Source organism: Vidua macroura, chromosome 1 (genome assembly GCF_024509145.1).
Source record: "Vidua macroura isolate BioBank_ID:100142 chromosome 1, ASM2450914v1, whole genome shotgun sequence".
In the NCBI taxonomy this organism is placed as follows: domain Eukaryota; kingdom Metazoa; phylum Chordata; class Aves; order Passeriformes; family Viduidae; genus Vidua; species Vidua macroura.
In genome coordinates this window covers 79,521,732-79,542,040 of record NC_071571.1, presented here as the reverse complement: position 1 = coordinate 79,542,040, position 20,309 = coordinate 79,521,732, and the positions used below count along the sequence as shown (strand labels likewise).

General features: G+C 40.2%; 1 protein-coding gene across 1 annotated transcript in view; it reads right to left on the bottom strand.

The window, feature by feature from the left end:
* Positions 1-20,309, bottom strand: part of MYO10 (myosin X) — a 163,224-nt gene that overhangs the window by 69,924 nt on the left and 72,991 nt on the right. Inside the window, exons 3-4 of the mRNA XM_053977472.1 lie at positions 19,807-19,965; positions 3,038-3,225 (exon numbers count right to left, since the gene is read on the bottom strand). Coding sequence (XP_053833447.1) covers positions 3,038-3,225; positions 19,807-19,965 — 347 coding nt within the window. The remainder of the gene's footprint in view (positions 1-3,037; positions 3,226-19,806; positions 19,966-20,309) is intronic.

The following is a 20,309-nucleotide window of genomic DNA, read 5'->3' as shown; positions in this document are numbered from 1 at the left end:
ATGGACTTCAGGTTCCTGAGGCACCCAGCTGAAAAATCAGAAGACATTTTTAACATGGTGGGCTTTTTTCCCCCCTTGTTTTAAATGAAACTGGACCCTGCAGTAATGGTTCAGACCAACATGAAACTGAGAATTCATTGATGCAGATGTTTTTGTCTACAGAAAAACTCTACTTTTTTTAGCCTGGGAGAGTTAAAACACAATTTCACAACTATGTATATATTGTAATACACCAGTTGTGTACAGCTTCTTCAGTGTGCTGTTTTGTTGACATTTTAGGCTGCTAAATGTTGACATTTTTATGCAGCATTATCATGAATTAATGCCTGTTACACACACCAATAAATAAGCATCTTTGGGTCATTCAATTTATCATCTTTTCTGTATTTCCTTCCTTTTCACCTCTGACCTGGATGGTTATACTAGAAAAATGGTCTCACATTTTAATGACATTCTGAGTTTTTCTAATTCGTGTTCTGTAATTCACCCTCTCACCCTACCCCAGCTAGAAAAATATCCCAATATTAATATTTCAAAACACTAGAAGCTTTTTCACAGGTTTTTGAACCCAAAGCCTGAAGAAACCAAAGCTCCAAACCAAAGCTGAGCTAACTCTGGAGGCCAGCAGAGGGCACTTCAAGTCCAGAAGATCATCAGAAACCATTCCTTTGTGGGGCTGTTACAATTTGCTACAAGTGCTGACATCCCAAGGTCAGGAGCAGCTCAAACTGCCTATCAGAATGTGAATAATTCCGTTATTTCAACCACTGTGTTTTTGAGATGCAACAGAATTTTCCTCTTCATCATCTCTTACATTAAATGCAAGACCAGAATATTTGTCTGAGTCCAAATACTAAAGAGCTCCACTTGGTTACTTTTTTTTTTTCAAATGCCAGGACTAACCAAGAAAGTTAAAGTGACAGTACTTGTTGCAATGTCTAATTCTAAGCCAGTAAAAGATGCAGGAACTACCAGGATGCTGAATTTGCCAAGCACACTTTTATACCTCCACTTCCTATGCCCTAAACTAGGCATGTGACAACAGGGACTTTCCTAAGCTGTAGGAAGGCCATGGAAACCCACAGTAATTTTTAAAAATCCTACTCTGAGTCCTTCACAGATAGAGCAGATAATGCCCTTTTAGGAAAGAAGATTTGGCATTCAGTTTTTTTTTAATTTGAATTGCATGTTTCCTCAGTTTCTGCAGTAACAAGACACCCTTATACGGTTGTATTGTGCCACTTATCTGAAACACAGAACTTACACAAATCACTGTTTCAAACCATGACCACAGTAAACAATTTTAAAAGAGATTCCTCATACAAAACTCCTCCACATTATAGCTCATCTGTACCAAAGCACATGGTTTACAGAGCAGAAAGTGCTGAAGATTCCCCTGGAACATCACAGACTTCTGCTTATGTCCATTTTAGGACATAACCTCCTTTCCTCTTGGCAGCTTGTAAGGAACTGGAATGAAAGGTAAAATACTGAGACTAGTACAGAATGGCAAAAATACCAGTGGCCACCAGAAATTGGTTTGGTCCCTAAATTTGTGTACACAGATTGTTCACAAGTAACTGCCTGGCAATAAAATACAAAATCATGACTCCAAGCTAGCTACTGTCACATGACAAAGATATCCGTGAATTTTATTTTTGCTTGGACCCTTACCTGAGCTCATCTTTATATGTATGGAACTATGTATTAAGTAATAGGAAGGAGAAAAACAGTTAAAGAAAGCTGGAAAAAACACACTCTTCAGCTTTGTGTCACTGCAAAGCAGAACCTGCCTAGAGGTGAGGGCAGGTGGGCACAGTGACCTGAGAGCCTGAAGAAATTTGCAAGCATGTCTGGCTGTGTTGCAGCTAATCTACATGTCCAATAACAGCTTGGGTGCTGAACTACATACACCAAATCCCCCCTCTTATCATGAAGCCTTGCAACCTGGCCCACAATCTGAAATGTCAGTAGAAACTGCCTATTGCCAAAGGTGCTGCTCTCACTTTGCCTCATCCCCTCTCTGTCCAACCATCTGCCCCATGCTGCAGTCAGTCCTACAGCCACCACAAGGACTCCTGGGGAGGTCGGGAGACAAGCCAAAATCATGTCAACTTGTGCCTGAAGAACTCTACACGTGTAACTTTGTGGTGCAGGAAGGTGACAGCAAGTAGTCCTAATCACAAAAATGTTGTGAAGGCAAGAGAGGAAAGGGAGGGGGAACACAAGGTCTCCTCTGAGCATCACCCCCCCGTCCGGAGCCCCGTGGCCAGGGCCATGCTGCAGTGACCTGCTCCTCCCTATCCAGCGGGCCAGACTTTGGTCTCCCTGCCTGTGTGTGAGCCAGCACAGCTGAGCTGGCAGGCTAGGGAATGGGAAAAGAGCTGGCTGCATTTTCAGCTCTTGTGGAGCCAGAAGGAAGGAGGAGCTGAAAGCAGTGAAAAGGTATTGAATTGCCAACTGCTCCCTAAGACACACTCGGCCCCAGCCAGATCCTGAATACCAGCAACACAGTGGCTCAAACGGGAAGCTATTAAAGCACCATTAAATTAAAGCACAACAAGATTAAGCAAGGAAGATTAATCAGGCAGAATTAAGTGGCTGAAATGTGGAGGGGTTTCTCTTTTGCTATTCTTATTTACTGCATATCTCAAGAACTGGTAGGTTAATCTTTTCTTTTCCTCTCCATACTGGAATCAGGGTCTAGTGGTGACAAACTACTGAGCTGCACAGAGCTCAGTTTAAACTGGTGGGACAGCACTTAGGGTAACATTTGATGTGTGATGACCAAAAAATGCACAAAAATACAATAGATTTTTTTCACGAAGTATAATTGTAAGATGTGTAAAAAAATTGAATGTTTTGTTAGAGGTGCACAGCATGACACAAAACAAGTTCAGAACTCTCTTGAAATGGTGCTGTTTTAAAAGCCTGCTTTTTTTTGGAGTTCTCCCCAGGTGGCCCACAGCCATGCTCCCAAATCACCTTGAAAGGCTCACCATCAGGGATACCCAGAGCAGCAGCAGCCAGCACTCACCTGATGAGGATACACTGGTTGTCGTGGCGCTTCCAGAGGCAGCGGTAGCACTCGTTGGCCACGGCGAAGATGTGAGGCGCGATCTCTCCCATGTGGTGCTTGCTGTATCGCTCCACGGCGGCGCAGTCGTACAGCCCCGGGATGCTCTTGTAGGGGTTCACGGAGGCAACTATTGAGCCAATATAGGTCTGCAAGAACACAGCACACCCCAGAGTTGTTAGCACATACCTGGTGGAACAGATCAACACTCTTCTCTAATGACAGACAAGAAATACATGTTGCAGAACTGTAACAATCCTTTGGATAAAGGTGGCCAGCAATTTTCCCTGATTTCTTTCTTTCAAGAAAAGCAACAAAAGGGCGAAAGTTGTTCCCATCTCTGCCATGTTCTCAGGCTTACCCCACCTATAACACTGAGCTTACTGACTGTACAAATCCCTGCCTTAATGCTGCTTACAGCTGCATGGTAATGCCTATCAGCACAGGCCTACAGCTGCTTCTCATGTGTCCTTAGGGACTTGCTAAAACTTACTAAAAACCTGACTGAGCCCAAAGTAATGGTGGTAAAGTCTGTATTTCCATGTAGAGTATCCAAGTCCTTCTCTGCTACTCACTTTTAAAATAGAAGTATCAGGCATTATGGTAGACACTAGGACCATTATACTTAGAATAGCAGGCTCTAAGAAAAGCATGTGAAGTGGCAGATGCTCCAGAACCACTAGGTTTCCACAACATTTTTAATATTAGTTGGATGCAGAACAGCAGCTGGCAAGTCATTAATTTCTATCCCACTGCAATTAGAGAGCACATCAGTCAAAACCACCCAGGTAGCAGCTTATGCCCATTCCCATGCCTTAACTTATTAGGCTGTGGTAACCTGATCATTTGCAACAGTCTGTTCACAATGCTGTTCAATTTCTCCCTCACCCTCTATCCACTTCAATATATTTTTCTAATAAAATCCCATTAAGTGAGGTAGGAGATAACATTAAGCATGCTATCTCCAGAGTTTCTGGGGCATGTGAAATTAATTGATACACTGTGTGGCAGCATGTGCAGTGTTACTTCTGTGGTACCAGTTTTGTTTCGTTAAATGCCCTTTCTGCAGTTACAGGCAGGAAGCTGATACCGGCTTCAACAGCCCTGCTCTGGACTGGTGAAGAGCCAGGCTGGGCAGCCTCCAGCCCTGTAACACAGCCCCCATGTACAGACAGATGCCTCACCAGCAGTCAACCCTCTCCTCGCCGACAGGAACCAGCTGTGAAGCTGACAGCAGGACTGGGGCTCTCTTCCTCTCCACAGCACCCTAACCAGAGACGGATGGATAAGGGAAGCAGCATCTTGCAAACCACCGAAAGGCAGCCCCATGTGCTCCCCTTGCAGCCTCCTTCTCCAAGCCATCACAGAGCATTCACTAAGACAAAGGGACCATCAGTTCCCCCATACTTTCCTTCTCCCTCTATCAGTCTGTTTTGCAGCATTTACAGCCCACATCTACCAGCCTCCCTCTTTTTCTCCTTAATTAACATGCAATTATCACTGTGTATCAGCTCTCCTTTCTCACTGTTACCCTGCTGTTACAGTCCCCATTATCCACCTGTTCACCCTCCATCAGGTCCGACACAAATTGCAGCTTTGAGCTTTTGCTAAGGGAACTGCAGCAGTGTCCTTGAAATCATGACAATTTTATTAGCAGTAAGGGGAATATAGCTCCTCACTTTAACTCTAGCCCCTTTTACAGAGTGGTGAATTTTCAATTTGCGTGTTTTATAACACCATGCCCCACCCTCCCATGCTGTGCAACAGCTCAGAAGATTTCATCTAGAGAAGAGATACTATTTCGATGAGATTGTATCACAGGGCAATTACAGCACTGAGACAACAGCTTAATTTCCTGGATCATCCCCTCTTAGATTCTTAAATAAGCAACAAGGAAGGCTCTGAAAACAAACTTCCTCTGTTTGATACATATTTCAGCACAGATTGCACAGGGAAAAATTTTAAGAGGCTTCTTTTTTTTAATTACATGACTGCAGTTCAAGAATGACCAATAAGAGAGACTGCTACAGATCTTCCTCTTTCCCTTATTAAAGTCTGGCTGAAGTCTTTGGAAAAGAGTAACTTGAGACACATCATCACAACAGATGCCTTGGCAAAGATGTAAATAAAAAAAAATCCCCATGAAACATGGTATCATCTAGCTTCATAAGTAAATAATCACTCTATAGCTTCTGCAAGTGTAAATAGCTGCCAGAACAATACCTCCACGATAAAGCACTGGCCAAACTGCATCACCACGGGCTACACATTGTGACTTTTCTTGCTTCTCTTCAAAACAGTGAATATCAGAAGAGGTGACTGACAGCAGTCCACTTCTGCATACACTCATCTAAAATGGGGTAGTCTTCCACATGACTTAAGCACATTATTTTTAAAGTGATAGAAAGACTTCCAGAATATTAGTCATTACTGTGAATTATAAAAGTTTATTGAATAAAGTGAGCTGGCTTCATTGCCTTGTAATTCAATAATGTATAATAGAGAAATGGGCGGTGTATTAAGGCAATAAAAGAAACCTGCTGAACAGCACAAATCATACTGGTGAAAAAAATCACCTCATTGAGTAATGCTTAGGACATGTCACTATTTTAAAAATCCTGTCTCTCTATCTTTTTCTTTCAGCAAAAATGTGAAGAACTACAGTCTCTACTGACAAAGGTGCAGCTTTGTGGTTCCAGTCTTCTGGTGCTTTAAGTATGTACTACCTCTTTGCAGGACAAGTTAAACGCCTGCACAGACTGCCACCAAATTATAATGGCACGTGACAGAACAAACTCAGGACTTCAAAAAACAACTTCCTCATCCCAAGGCAAGATCATGAAAAAAGTATATTCTTCACAGATGCAGTGTATCACATTTATCACCTACCAGGTGTCACAGTCTGACCCAAGGGTAGCCACCACCAGCTTAGTCTGCATGGACTAAGGAGTTAGCTGGCCCAAGCAAAAGTTCTGCCTTCACCCAAGTTAGTTCAGCAAAGTATCAATGGGCTGAAGCACTGTTATTAAAAACTGTTCCAATTACTTTAAAAGGTCACGTTAAAAGACAAATCTTCCAGAAGTCTTTGTAAATTGCCTCTGGGATGCTCCACTGCAGCAAGATCTGCTGCTGCAAGAATCATTGCCTACATCACTTCCAGGCTTACTACTTATCCCATCCAGTATCTATCACAAGGTCTTACTAGCAGTAGTATTTTATAAGTAGTAGATCCTAGACTGGCAGCTTCAAGAGCCCCAAAGTTAGGGACCTGGGGGAGGAGGGAAGGATACATGTACTCCCATAAAGAAAGCTACCATCTCCCAGTTTTACAGAATCACAGAATGGCCTGGGCTGGAAGGAGAGCCAAGATCATGTAGTTCCAACACCCCTGTCATGGGCAGGGACAGCTTCCACTAGAACAGATTGCTTAATGCCCATCCAATGTGGCCTTTTAAGACTTCCAGAAATGGGGCATCCACAGCTTCTCTAGGCAAACAGTTCCAGTGTCCCCACTCTCACAGTGAAGAATTTCTTCCTAGTATGTAACATTCTCTCATTTTTGAAGCCATTTTGAAGCCCCTTGTCCTGTCATTACATGCCCCTGTAAAAAGTCCCTCTCAATCTTTCTTATAGGCTCCTCCACTTGCCCTCCCTTGGAGACCCTGAGCAGCCACATCACATAACCCCTTTCTTGCAGGGCAGACCTTCTGGTTTGGCAAATGCAAGCATCTTAGCAGCAGGTCAAACCGGTGTAAAAATACACAAAAAATGCAGGACTGCTCAGTGGACATGTGTTGCCTCCTAAGCACTATTTCTGCACCAAACATCAGCATATGGCAAATTAAATGGGTTAGCAACAAGAAGCAGGATCTCTAAATTATGTATTATGCCAACATCACAAAGCAGGTGAAATTTCAGAAAAGGTATTTTCACATAAGAATGACACTTCCACTTTGCTTGTAAGACAGTAATCTAAATGTTCTTTTTGTTCTTTGCAGTTTCTAATCTGATTCTGGAAGTCAATAATTACTTATTTTAATGAAAGCATTCCAAAGCATTTATGAATGGGAGAAATGCTGCCAGAGCACTAGCAAGCAGATAGGAGAGTTCTGAAGACTTACAGTTGAAATAGTTTGAGAGTTTTTCCAGTGATACATTGTGAGAACTCCTGTTAGAAGCCTGACCTTTTAAATCCATGGCAATGAACAGGGCAGTTTACTATTCCCTGATATATGACTGACTCAAGGCTTCACACAGAACCACACACAAACTCTTGAACTACTTTGGTACAGACTAAACCAGCAACAACTTGTTATCAGATCAGGACTAATATATTTATTTAAGCCAAAGAATAAATGAAAATTAAGTTACTCAGCCTGAATCCCAATGCAACACTTTGATTACTGTATTAAAGGTTGGGTTCCTTTTGCACTTTTAAACTTTTACTGGAACCTTACACTGTTAATTCATCTCCTAAAACACTTTCACTCACAAACCACAGACACTCCTGCTCCCTCTTTCAGCAAAAAGGAAAAACAAGATTGTTTGCTGATCCTCTACAAGGACTTTCAACATTAGAAGTTCCAATCCTATCTTCTCAGCTAGACATTGAGTAAGAAAAGACAAAATGAAATATGTACATTAGAAAGGAAGTGATTTTTTATCATTCTTTGAATGCTTTTTGTTTTGTTTGTTGCCTTCTGATAGCAATTAGTTTTGAGCCTCTGTCTTGAAATTATCCCACAGCTCTTCAAACACTGAAAAACAATTTGTTCTTTAACAAGAGCTGACAAATACTGCTGATACCCACAGAAATACTCTAGCAAAACTTAATATAGTCAGAGTAGTCCTGTCTCACATGAGAGGGTGGGGATTTTTTAATAAAGACACAATCAATTTATTTTAGTTTGATGCCAAACAAATCTAAATTATATACAAGGTTTTATTGATCTAAATACACTTCAGTGTATTTTACACTTAGAATTGCAAGAAAAAATTTTGCAATGTAGGAACAAAATACAGTTTGAAATGTCTTACTTACCCATGTAGAAAAGGCTTTCAGACTAAAAGAGAAAAAAGTAGAGTAGGAAATTTCCCCCTCAATTTTTTTTTCAGGTTCTCTACAATGAAAAAGCAATGAAAAAGAAAATTGCCATAATGGAAGACCACGTCATTATTCCTATAAACCAAACATACCAAATACACCAGAGCTACTCTGCTTTTCATCTTTTCCCCTTCACAGATGCTTTTTAGAATTTTGGGGTATATCCTTTCAGGTTTGTTCCATATCCAGCAACCATACACCTTGCACTTCTTCCCATTATGTCAAAACTTCTTCACAATAACTTTTCTGTTTCTGAGGATCCTTTATGATATCTGTGTTCTACCCAAGCTCGCTTTTCCCATGTAAGGTCATTAAATTTATTCTACACTGCTTTTCTCATGACCTTTCACTCTCTACGTCAAGGTGTCCCTCTGTACTTCACAGACCTCTATCATCTGAGACATCCCAGTCTTCCTACTTTCACAAATAAATAAATAAATAAAAAGGGGGAAGCAGGGAAGGACACACACTTAAGCTTTCCATATCTCATGCTACAGGGAGAGTGGGAGAGAAAAGGCAGAAGCAGACTGGAGGACTCTGTTGAAGCACATTATGTGCTGCTCCTGAACTAAATTTTTGATCAACAATCTCAACAGAAACTAAAACTGCTTGCATGATTAAAACAGGCATAAGAAGACTGCATTACTCTATTTCTTTCTATCGTTGTGTTTCTTCACTACCACCAAAAACCAAAATATTCCTCACAGTTTGGAACTAGAGATGCTGGAATAGATCAAACACAGAAATTAAGATGTTTTGTTACAGATATATACACTAACATCAAGAAACAGGACTTTGTTCTACTCTCTTAAGAGCACTTTCAAGCCTTTCTTCTTCAGAGCATGAAAACTCTATGTTATTACAGAAAGAAAAGCATGCTTACTGATGCTTCAAAAAATATGTTCTGGACCATTTCTGAACAACTCCTGAATTTCCTGGAGTCTCTTAAGGGACTGATTCTGTTTCTGAAAAGTAAAAGTTTTTTGTTTTTTTTTTTTTGTTTTTTTTTTAATGGGGTATTGGTATCAACCTGCCAATTTATTCCACAAGTATTACTTTCTGGGCTTATCCTTAATATATGGGAAACTTCAAATTAAACTGCAGGCTCACCTCAAAGCTACTTCTATGTTACTTTTACAAAAGGCATGGGAAAAGATTTTTATCACCATTCCACACAACCTCTGCATCTCACATACCTCTAAATCATCACAGCTACAGGAATATTACCAAATAACAAAGCCAGTGTTTTCACAGAACATGCAGTGGCAGGCAACTTTTAAAAGACCACAAAATAGCCATCACACTTCATTACGTTTTCAACACCAAATTTTAGGGTATCAGGATGAAAAACCTGGGAACAGAAGAGTTTGATCCACACTGCAGCTATGGCCTTTGTGGTTCAGAGTTCTCTCAGGTGAAAGGATTAATGGCAATCAGTTTTGAGTTTATTCTGTGGCAAAGACAACCAAATGTCTACCACATACACATCAGCAGAAAAAGGAGAAAGATGGCTGGGCCACATTTTGGTATGCATTTTAGGGGAGGCAGAAGAAGGGGCAATGGTATGCCATAAAGAGGATGGTAATTAATGCCCTCATTCATGGTAGGACCTTGATTTATCCTCACTGTGGTAAGTATACCCTGTCTTTCAGCTAGTCCCATGCTAATTTCAGTGGGACAGAATCCAGTTGTCTCATGTCTGAAGCAAAGCTTCTAGAAGTGAAGTACATAATCAAAGTGAAGTACTAAACTACAATTTAATGTTTTTTAAAACTACATGTTTTAAATGTTTTCAAGCCATTTCTAAGATGGAAATGGCATACTCTATAATCATCTTTACATGCTTGGGCTCCAGAAGTCTTCACCATGTCTGGTGACTCATGGTGAACTTCAAACTGCCCAAATTTACATCAGCTTTGCTTTTCTCAATATCTGTGCTTCTTGTCATTGCACTCAACTGTCCTTTTTTTCTTCTTAAGGTCAGCTGTAGGATTGATTGCAAAATGAGCTGCTTGTAAATACACAGGCCACACTATAAATACAACAGTTAGCACCCATAGGAGAATACCTTTAGAAGGGAACCAGAACATGACAGGGAATGTCATTAGAAAGATCAGCTACCTACAGCCAAGACCTACCTTCTACATGTTCTCCCTGTCAATGTTTTTGAAAAGTGTTTTCTCACACTGTTCAGCTCTACTTTCAAACCATGTCCTTCAGTTCCTGATGGAAACTGCAGCAGCCTCTTCTATCAGCCACCTCCCTGCTGGCCTTTTCTCCTTCTGTGAAGCACAGAACGGATCCAAGGAATAACAGACCAAGGACTTTTCAAAGCCAGGCTTTATGCTTGATTCCACCAGCACAATTCACAAGAAGATTCTGGAATAGTTTTGGACTATTTTAAAACATGATTTCACGTGATCACAGGCAACTGCTGGGCAACAGGACACCCTCTTAGATGCAGCTTTGTCTGTTATGTTGACCCTTCAATCCCTTCAATGTGACCTTAAGCTTCCCTTGGTCCAAGTATTAAGCAACACCCTCCTGTTCCCAAACCCTTCTGAGGACAAAGGCTGAGCTATCTCTTCAAGAAAAAAGTTCTACTTTGTAACCCAGCTACCTTAACTTCTACACTAAGAGAACACTACACTTCTACACTTCCACTCCCTATAGCTTCAGTCTTGCACATTTATTAAGTCCTTGTCCTAGGAAGTTAAATGAATCTGTCTAGGTCTGTTTCTTAAGGGTAAAAGACTGGGATTTGGTCACCTTAGTTGCCAATGTAAATACCCAAAACTGCATGGAGGCAGACACCTTTCTGCTTCCACAGAAGGCTCAGAGATGGTGAAGACCTCTCCACTTGGTTAAGAGATAAGCTCACAGCTTAATCTCATCTTCTTTTCTCTTCATTTTCTCCTATTGGACAGGTTGTTCCACGTCGACAGGGATTATTCAAGGAAACACTACAAGTGTTATCCTGAATCCACACACAAAGCAATCCAGTTAGGAAGCATGAAACCAATTTAAAGAAAGGTTGATAACAGAGCACGGTTACAGCCAAAGGTAAAAACCAAACCAGCAGATAATAATACAGATGTCAGACAGACATTTTTCCTTCTTTAAGATATTCATAGGTCTCTGGCAGTTTTTCTCGTGTATAAAAAGTACCGAGTCTCCTTGTTTTTACTCTACTTTTTTGCTGACTAATATAATGCAATCTCTACCGTGCAGCAATCCTATCTACTGGGTCAGAATAATGATCTTTTGTACAGTTTTCATATAAACAATTACTGAAGAATTTCTCTCTTCATCATTGCCAAGCAGATAGAGGTGGTGACCTCCTGAACACAAACATGATTGATTAGAACAAGACATTGATTTTTGTTATTTTCATGGGCTGCAATACAGCATGTGAAAATAAGTTTCCACATGAGACTGTAGCAATCTGGGAGCACAGTTTTAACCAGGCAAGCTCTAGCTCAAATCAAAAAAGGCCTCACAAAAAGCAGAGACCCCCATGGCTTATCACTTCATTTCAAATGGCCTGTGGCACAAACTAGTTCTTCCTCCTGCTCTGTTATTGCACAATGCTCAAATGAGCCTTTCAAAACTGTCTGAAGGTCTAATTTAGCCTCCAGCAAGGAAAAGAAAAAAATGGTCTTCTTCCTTCCTATACATTCATACTGGAGAGATGAAGGGGCTTTTCAGAGAAAATACACACAAAGGAAAACCAAAATACTGGTAAAACGATGAACCAAAGAGCAGTGTCTCTAGAACACTGGTAAAATATTTTTATATAAAGCTTCACAGATCCGTCTAATTCTTCCTGAAAGTATTTTACATACTGATATCCAGATGTCCATAACTTCCGTGGCTTTTTAATATTTGAAGACCTCTTCTATAGAAATGGCTTTTTTAGGAGGAAAGCAGGAAGAGCAGGAATTACTCTTTAACAGAGCATGAAAAGAGAAATCAAAAGCCGGCATAACTGAAACCTATCTCTATGCCAGGTAGTTAGCTGGATGGCACTGAACGGCAGCCAAATAGCTGTCAGTCGAGAAATCAGGACTGAGATGGCAAATGGAATTAACTGTCAAAAATCTGCTAAATGGAACTTTTGGATTCCATTTGCTTTTAAAAGGAGAGACTGACAAACGTCAAAGGGAAAAAGCTGAATCTGCCTGTGAGAAAGGGACCACCTTTTTTCAAATAAAAGTAACAGGCTGGCTATGAATCAGTAATCCATTTACACAGATAAACAATAGCTATAAAAATTAATTCACTCCCAACTTAAATTGGTTGTTTGCAGCCTTTCTAGTATTAAACTGCTGGAATATGCATATAAGATAGTTGGACGGTGCAGCACAGGAAATTTTGCACAGCTCGCTTTACAGTAAAAGCCTAACTCATGTAAAACATGCTGGCGACTGGTAAGTGCCCTAAGTTTTGAAGCCCAAATTCCTGCCCTCCTTTTAATAACTTTGCTGGACTGGGAACAACAGACATTACAGAAAGGAGCCAAAGCTTACCTCCAAGTAGGGCAATGGCACATGCAGAAACATTCAGCACCGTTTGCAAAAGCTTTGACTGAACAGCACTAAGCTGCTGTTGGCATTTGTGCAAATGAGTTATAATTTTTCTTTTGATTCTGCATGTTGGTCTGCTTTCTGTTCTTGGCTCATAGAGTTAGAAGTGACATGCAATAAATCAATACTAGCCTTCAAATCTGGAAAGACATTAGCAATATATACCATCACCAATGACAAAATCTGCACGTGATGACAGATTTCTACTTTGCAGTTTTATATAACTATATAAAGTTACCATCAAAGATAGCTTAGAGCTTTTGTATTACAAATAGAAAACTTGTGGAAGTCAACAGAAACTGAGCAAGCTTTCATGTTTTAATAAAACTTTGACCTCTTCACCCTTTCCACCTCACTAAAGCAGCCCACTGATGTTAGGTAAGATCCTTACAGCCATGTGTATACCCAGCAGGTTACCAACACCACCTAAATACGCTGCAAACTGTAATATAAATTTATGTGTTGGTGTAGGCGTTGCGCACATGTAGCCACTGCACACACTGCAAAGTGTTTGTGTAGTTGTGGCATACATGGCAGTGTACTCAGCGACACACACCTTGCATTTCTTTTAATGGTATCACATTGATCACAACACCTCAGGCTGAAATACTTCCTAGGATCTGAAAATAGGCATCTTTTAAATCCCCGGTATTTTCAGTTGAAGACTTTGTGAGGACAAAGTTCAAACAAACACTCTTTATTGTTGTTGTTATTATAACTATTAGCAGTTCCACAAGTCATGCAGAATGGAGGAAGTCAGAAGCAAGGTTGGTTAACCAATTGATGGCATTTGTTTACTTCTCATATGATTACAGCTATGTTTCTCCATTAACACATATTTGAAAAAACACAAATAAAAAATAATGTTAATTTGCTTGTGGTAGACAATTGTTGATCTATATAACTGACCAGCCTTTAGAAATAACAATCACCAGTAATAAATTTCACTACATTTCCAATTAAAACCCTGCTGTGTTTTTATAGATCTTTGTCTGCTGCTCTCTAGTAACAGATGTGAAATGGAAGCTGTAATTAATGCTTGGAGACAGGAACTTGCTTTGAACCGCATTTTGAAAACATTATCTGATGTGTGCAAGCATAACATTCTAATTATGGAGGTAAGCAGCTATGTATAGACATTTGTCATGCATTCTTAGCAACAGCATTCTCTGCTTCCACACTTCTGTGGAAAGAGCTGGTGGCAAGAATTTTCCCCATCTTCTCAGCAGCACAGGAAGGCGTGAAAAACACTGTGATTCATCAGCACACTTTTAAGATTTCTTTACTGTAAAAGGAGAGCAATTAAATAAACAGCAGCTTCCCCAGTGACCACAGAGCAGATCCTGCAAACTGGTTACCTGGGACTGCTCTACAGCAGTAGATGCCTCTGGAGAGGAACTATGCAACCACAGCTGGATTGCAGACAAGACCAGGATAAATGTAGTTCTAGGGGCTAGTGTAATTGTTCTAGGGACATGTACTGTTTTTATATACATGTTTTATGGTACTAATTAATGACACAGTTTCTGGGTACCGCTATCTGGGGATTTTTTAGTGCATGGCCCACAATTATTTATAACAAGGCACACAATAGGCCAAAGACCAAGGCTGTCAAGCTGTCCAGGACATTGCAGGGGTCCATGACATACATTCTTTTTAGGTTCAGTTTCCGCACGGAGTGTGTCCAACTTTTGCCATTTAAGAAACCAGTCATGAGGTTTTGTCTTTATCAGTAAACACTTTAAGGGTATGGTTTAGTGGTATTTATGGTGCCATTCAAAGGTTGGCCTTGAAGACATTGGAGGTCCTTTCCAACATCAGTGATTCTATGATTCTAGTATCTTCTTCTGATATTCCTTTGTTCCTCTGCCTTCACTTACAACTTGTGTCCATGTTAGAGGACATCTGAGCAGGAGTGCTATCGAAGTGTCTGAATTATGTCTGTCTGCATTACATCAAACATGACTTTAGTGTGCCCCACTATTTTCTCACTGTAACATGCAGCAGTATTCACTTCCTGCTGACCATCAAAGCACAGTACAGAGCAACTGCACTGGATTAAAAAGGAGTTTTACTGTACTCGGAAAAAAACCAAATATGCAAAAACCCAGCAAAACAAGTCACAGAGAGCAACTGACCTAGATACTAAAGTGTCTGTGTCTGCAAACAGAATTTGAAAAAAACCCTGTGGTGATTATTGATTAATACTGCACAAACATCAACTAGTTGCCTCTGGGAGCCCTCATGACTTCGAGAGAGATAAATTATCTAATTACTGCAAGCTTAACAAACTACAACTGAACATGCTGCTTAAGTAAATAAACACTAATAGATTTAAAAATCAATGCATAAATAACTGAAAATCCCTTTTAAGAACAGATAGGACTGAGCATTCTGTACAATGAAGTGGCTAGGAGCTGTGTAACAACCTTGTCAGGGAAGAGACAACTTTTCCAGTTTAACACCTTTTTCAAAAATCGGATAAATGTTGCTTTTTCATCCAAGTTATTCAATGTTTGTTGCTTCAGCTGAAGAGAGAAGGGAAGCTAGCCATGAAAACTGAGCTCCTAATTACCACCATCCTCCCTCTGATGTGGATGTGGCTGGTACAGCAATACATGTCGACGTGGCTGGTACAGAGCTTTTCATACATATGCACGCAAACATAACAGATGGTTATAATTATCGGCAGGCGAGCTGCAGTCCTAATTTGAGAGTGAGCAAAAATAGGTTGTGTTGTCCCTCACCCTTCCTGGACACCACACCCAACTGTTGGACAACCTGGAGGTCACTTTTTCCCCCATCAGGGGAGGGTGACCAAGGGACCACCACACTGCAGCCCAAGCAGAAGGCTGCTCTGGGCATGGTGCACATTCTCCACCTAAACAAGACAGGCACGTGTCAAATCATCATCACCACTTCAAAGGTGGATGTGCCCACCTAGCATTTCTTAACTTAATTCAAAAGGAAAAAGCTAATCAAAAGAGGTTTGAAACTTGTTTATTGCTTGAACACATGCAAATGAGGGTGGAGATGACATTGAAAGCCTCTGCAATGACCTGCACAATATATACTGCAGTTATTTCCAAACTGCCTCTCACCTCAGCAAATGCTGCTCTCTCATCCTCCACTCTGCTCTTCTGAAATTTGCTCATCTGCATCAATAACCAACCACTGGCAGAGACGAGACAACTGCAACTCATCCCAGAGCCAGTCCAAACACCATAATTTGTGCGACTCACAGCACAATCCACGCCGTGTGGTTTATGGCATTCTCTCCAAGGCTGAGCCAGTCTGCTCTGCAGTGTGTACTTAACTAAAAGTAAACCAGAATCAACAGCTTGGGAACAATTTGCCTTTGAATGTTGACAAGAGTGGCTGCCACAGCACTTGCCCTCTCCACACCACGTGCTCTGTGATGGCCTCGCTTCAGAGGTGACCAAATCCCCCAAGTGCTTCACAAAAGGCTCTGTTTTCAAATGTGGGCATCCTCCATTTTTAGCATTAGTGTTTATCTTTCCATATTTTGCCACACACCAGTCTAGCATGCAAGCTAATCTGAGCATTCAAAGATGAGCATTAAACCTTTTATGCTGAAGTCCACAGCTGGATCACCCACTGTTGTTCCCAATAGGAACAAAATGGGAGATGAAGTAGCAATGAAAGCTCGTGCACTGTATGATCACTGCCATCCTAAATTTTGTCCTTTCCTGGACAACAAACGTGGTGATAGCATGGAACCAAGCTTTCAAATAAATGCAGTATTAGTCACAAAGCCTGAAAAAAATGCCAGACAGTACCAGCCTGCTGGGAAAAATTAAGAAAGGACTTGTATGTCCTATGCTTCTCACAGGCCAAAAAGGGAAGGCACACACCCTTTTATTGAAATTCACACAAAATGTATCACAAAATATTAACAGACTTGACACTGATACAAAAAGATGGTTGCACATAGACAAGAACATTTTGTCATTCACCTTCTCACAAACAGCGAAGATTCAGCTTAGAGCCTCATTTATGTTCAGAGCCAGGCATCATTCACACATATAGAAAATCCTCTTCTGACCCTTTAAAGCTACAGTTGTTGGCTGCAGCAAATAAAGTCACTGACATGTTTGACAAAACTTGGCATTAACAGCAAATAACTCTGTAGTATGAATTAGGAAGTAGTGAAAAGTTTAGGAACACAGGTATGAGTATGTGAGACAAAAATGTTAATAAGTAACAGAAGATTAAACTGAGCTCAAACATCTGAAGATATTTATTTAAATTCTCATTGCTAGAGAAACAGCTCTTCAAATACAGAACAACACACACTTGTTCTGTATTAAGTTAACAGTGGAAGATCTGCATAAATAATTGTTTTGCTGAGAAAGTAACTGTTTAAATTTCCCTTTAATTCTTTCTTCTGTACATTTGAAATTACATACACTTTACACTACAATTAAGTATATTGCACTTGATATAATTTTTATGTGTGTGTTAACAAGCAAGCCCCAAAACTTAAATCCCAACTAAGTGTATTCTTTGTTAAGGTAAAAAGGTGCTTCATGGTCTCAATGCAACTGAGAAAAGGAACAAAAAGCTGCCATGCTCAAGAACCACACTAATGTATTTGTAATACTACAAGCAGAGAACTCAAAAAATGACAGCATACACATTTGCATATCTCTTCCCCCTACTCAGGATGTGAACAAGAAGGTGCACAGAACTGAGATAAAAGGGATCTGTAAGCTAAAAGATAGAACACACCAATTATAGGGTGGATTCTATCCGGGGATGGCAAGAAGTCTTTCAATGGGATGATCAGCCCTAAGCCCACAGTGGAGAGTGGTACATGCCTTCCCAATTTATCCTTAACGCACCAGGGGTAGATCCAGCCAAGGTGATGAGGCAGATACAAGAGACAATGTGTGAACTACAATGATGAAGCCATTCCTGGTCAAGGGAGAAGGCAAATATATAATCTGTAAAGTTTTGATTGCTCCTGGCATAAATTCCAATGCCTTTACAGTCCTGTACTAGAACTAGTTTGGTCCCAAAGCAGAATGATCGAACAAGTTTGAATGATCAGCTGCAAAGTAACCTTCAACAAAGGTAAGCTTAATGCATCTTCAGTCTTTTTTATAACATTAAAATATGATTGAATTGCTCAATATAGTGAAGCAATTTTGGGTCAAAATGACAGACCTCCTTTTGCAATAATAACACCCCTTTCTAAAATACACGCTCCTATATTTATAAACTTTCATGACATTATTCAAGACATTCAATCAGTTTTATGGGATATTTTTGTTCCTGAAGTCCTTTCCTGCTAAAACAATACTATTGCTGCAGTAGGAGCAGGGTACCAATAAGGCTGGAGAAAAGAATATAGCTTCTATAGTCTGGTCCTGGTTACATATACAGGGCAAGAGAAAGGCTTTCATACCCATTTCAAAACACACATTTTTTTTTCCAACCACCTTTTCAATCATTTTTCAGGTGGATTCAAAAGAGTAAGCAGTTAAATTAGCAAAACTGAAGGGACAATGCATAGTCAGTAGCAACTGCAGATCTGTCATCATTAACAGCACACAAACCTGTTTGTCTAGAAAAGTACACCGCACTAAGCACCAAGGATCAGAACACCCTAAACTTGCCTTGACAAGCTAAGAAAGAAGCTAGGACATGTCTCTTCAGAACAAGGCTGTTCTACGCCTCATCAAAAAAATCACACTCATACCCTCATGGTTTTTTAAAAGGGGGCGTGTCCTGTATGTAAGTGCACATCATAAAACAATTTTTAAAAATTTTGACTCACACTGAGTACCATATGCTAATCTAACAACACTGATGGAAAACTAAATTTTTAACAAGTGTATGTTTTTTACTCGCACATGCAGGGCTGTTAATTTATGCCATTTATCTTTTGTTTGCTGATTTTTCTGAACGGTAAAACAGTTCATTTGTTTTTAGAAAGATAATATACATAAAGACTTACGTAAAGAGAATTGCCTCAGTATTGAGGATTCCCCATGCTAGCCACTTTTAGGGTAATGTGCAAAGGAATATTATTTCATTGTGCCCTTATTTACTTTTTATCAAATCTTAAATACAGAGAAAGTTTATTTTTTCACTTAGATATGTTAATATTTAAAAATAAGAAGCCAAACTCAGTAGATGAAGCTTGAAATAAAGGATGTATATGGTCAAATCAAGGGCCCAGACATGTGATGAAACAAAAATTGTGTTCTGTAATTATTAGTAAAAAAAGCCAAACCAAAACTGCTAACCACTGAACCACTGAGAAGTGCAATTTTGCAACCTGTAGCAGCTGCTAATATTCTTTGTATCTTTCTCACATTTAGTGCAGTTCCAGACTCAGGAAAGATCTGTTTCTAGTTTAAGATTAATGAAAATATTGAAGGAGCAGGTAAATCTAATAATAAAAATCTTCATTACAGAGTTAAGAAAAGGAATTCTGTCTGGACTATTTCCTAGTTTTGGAAACTGATAAACAGCTGTCTGTTCCCATAGATCCCAAACTCCAACTGTCTTTTTTTTAACAGCACAAATGCTCAGCTTGACAATTGTATGCTTCTTTCATAATAACCTTTCTACTACAATGCAAGAGGGGAAGCTGATCAGAATTGGATCTTGGCCTCCTAACAGGATCTCAAATGGCAGTGACAGACTAAGTTCCACCACATCCTCTCTGGTGACATACACAGCACATGTTGTCGGGGCAGAGAGTCTAAAGGAGAAGAGGAAAACGAGTGTCTTTTACACAGCCCTGTCACTGAAAGTGTAGAAGTGTACGTAGCATGCCAGTTTTTCAAGATTTCCACGGGATTGCGTGTCCAGTCTGAGCTACCTTCTCCTTCCATCCCTGTGGGTGAGAAGTCACTATAGGAGGCATGCTTCAGCTCTATGTGGATACACAAGGAATTGGAAAGCATTAGGAGAGGAGATAGCACAGAACATCAAAACACACACGGCACTTATATATTCAAAAACATTCCCACTGGATATTTTTCTTAATTTTAGAAAAAACTTACATAGATTTTATCTTGCTGATATCGCTGGAATAAGTTGTGCATAATGGAGCCTTCATGGAGATCTACAAGTGCTGCCATGTCTTCCACACTCTCTGTGCTTGTTTGATGCATAGGCGTTACTTTTTGGTGTGTGATCGTGCTCTGTTTATAAGTGAATACCTGAAAGAGGGGAAACAAAAACAATATTAGTCAGAGCACACATTCAAAAACTCCTGTCTGAGAATGGAGCTTTCATACCCATTCATATCCCCTATCCAGCTTATCGGTGTCCAGACTTGCAAAATATAATAGCCTGGCAGGGATACCTTCCTCTAAAGCTTCTCTGACACTGATTGAAGCCCCAAATACCTACATGGGTCATAAGAAACTAGAACACACTGACAGTGCACTGAGGACTATAAGGGCTTTTCCTGTTAAAGGGCAAATGCAGTCTTGTTTCACACTGCATTAGTGCTAGACTTTATCAAGAGAAAAATAAACCAAGCAATAACCATTCCTAAAAA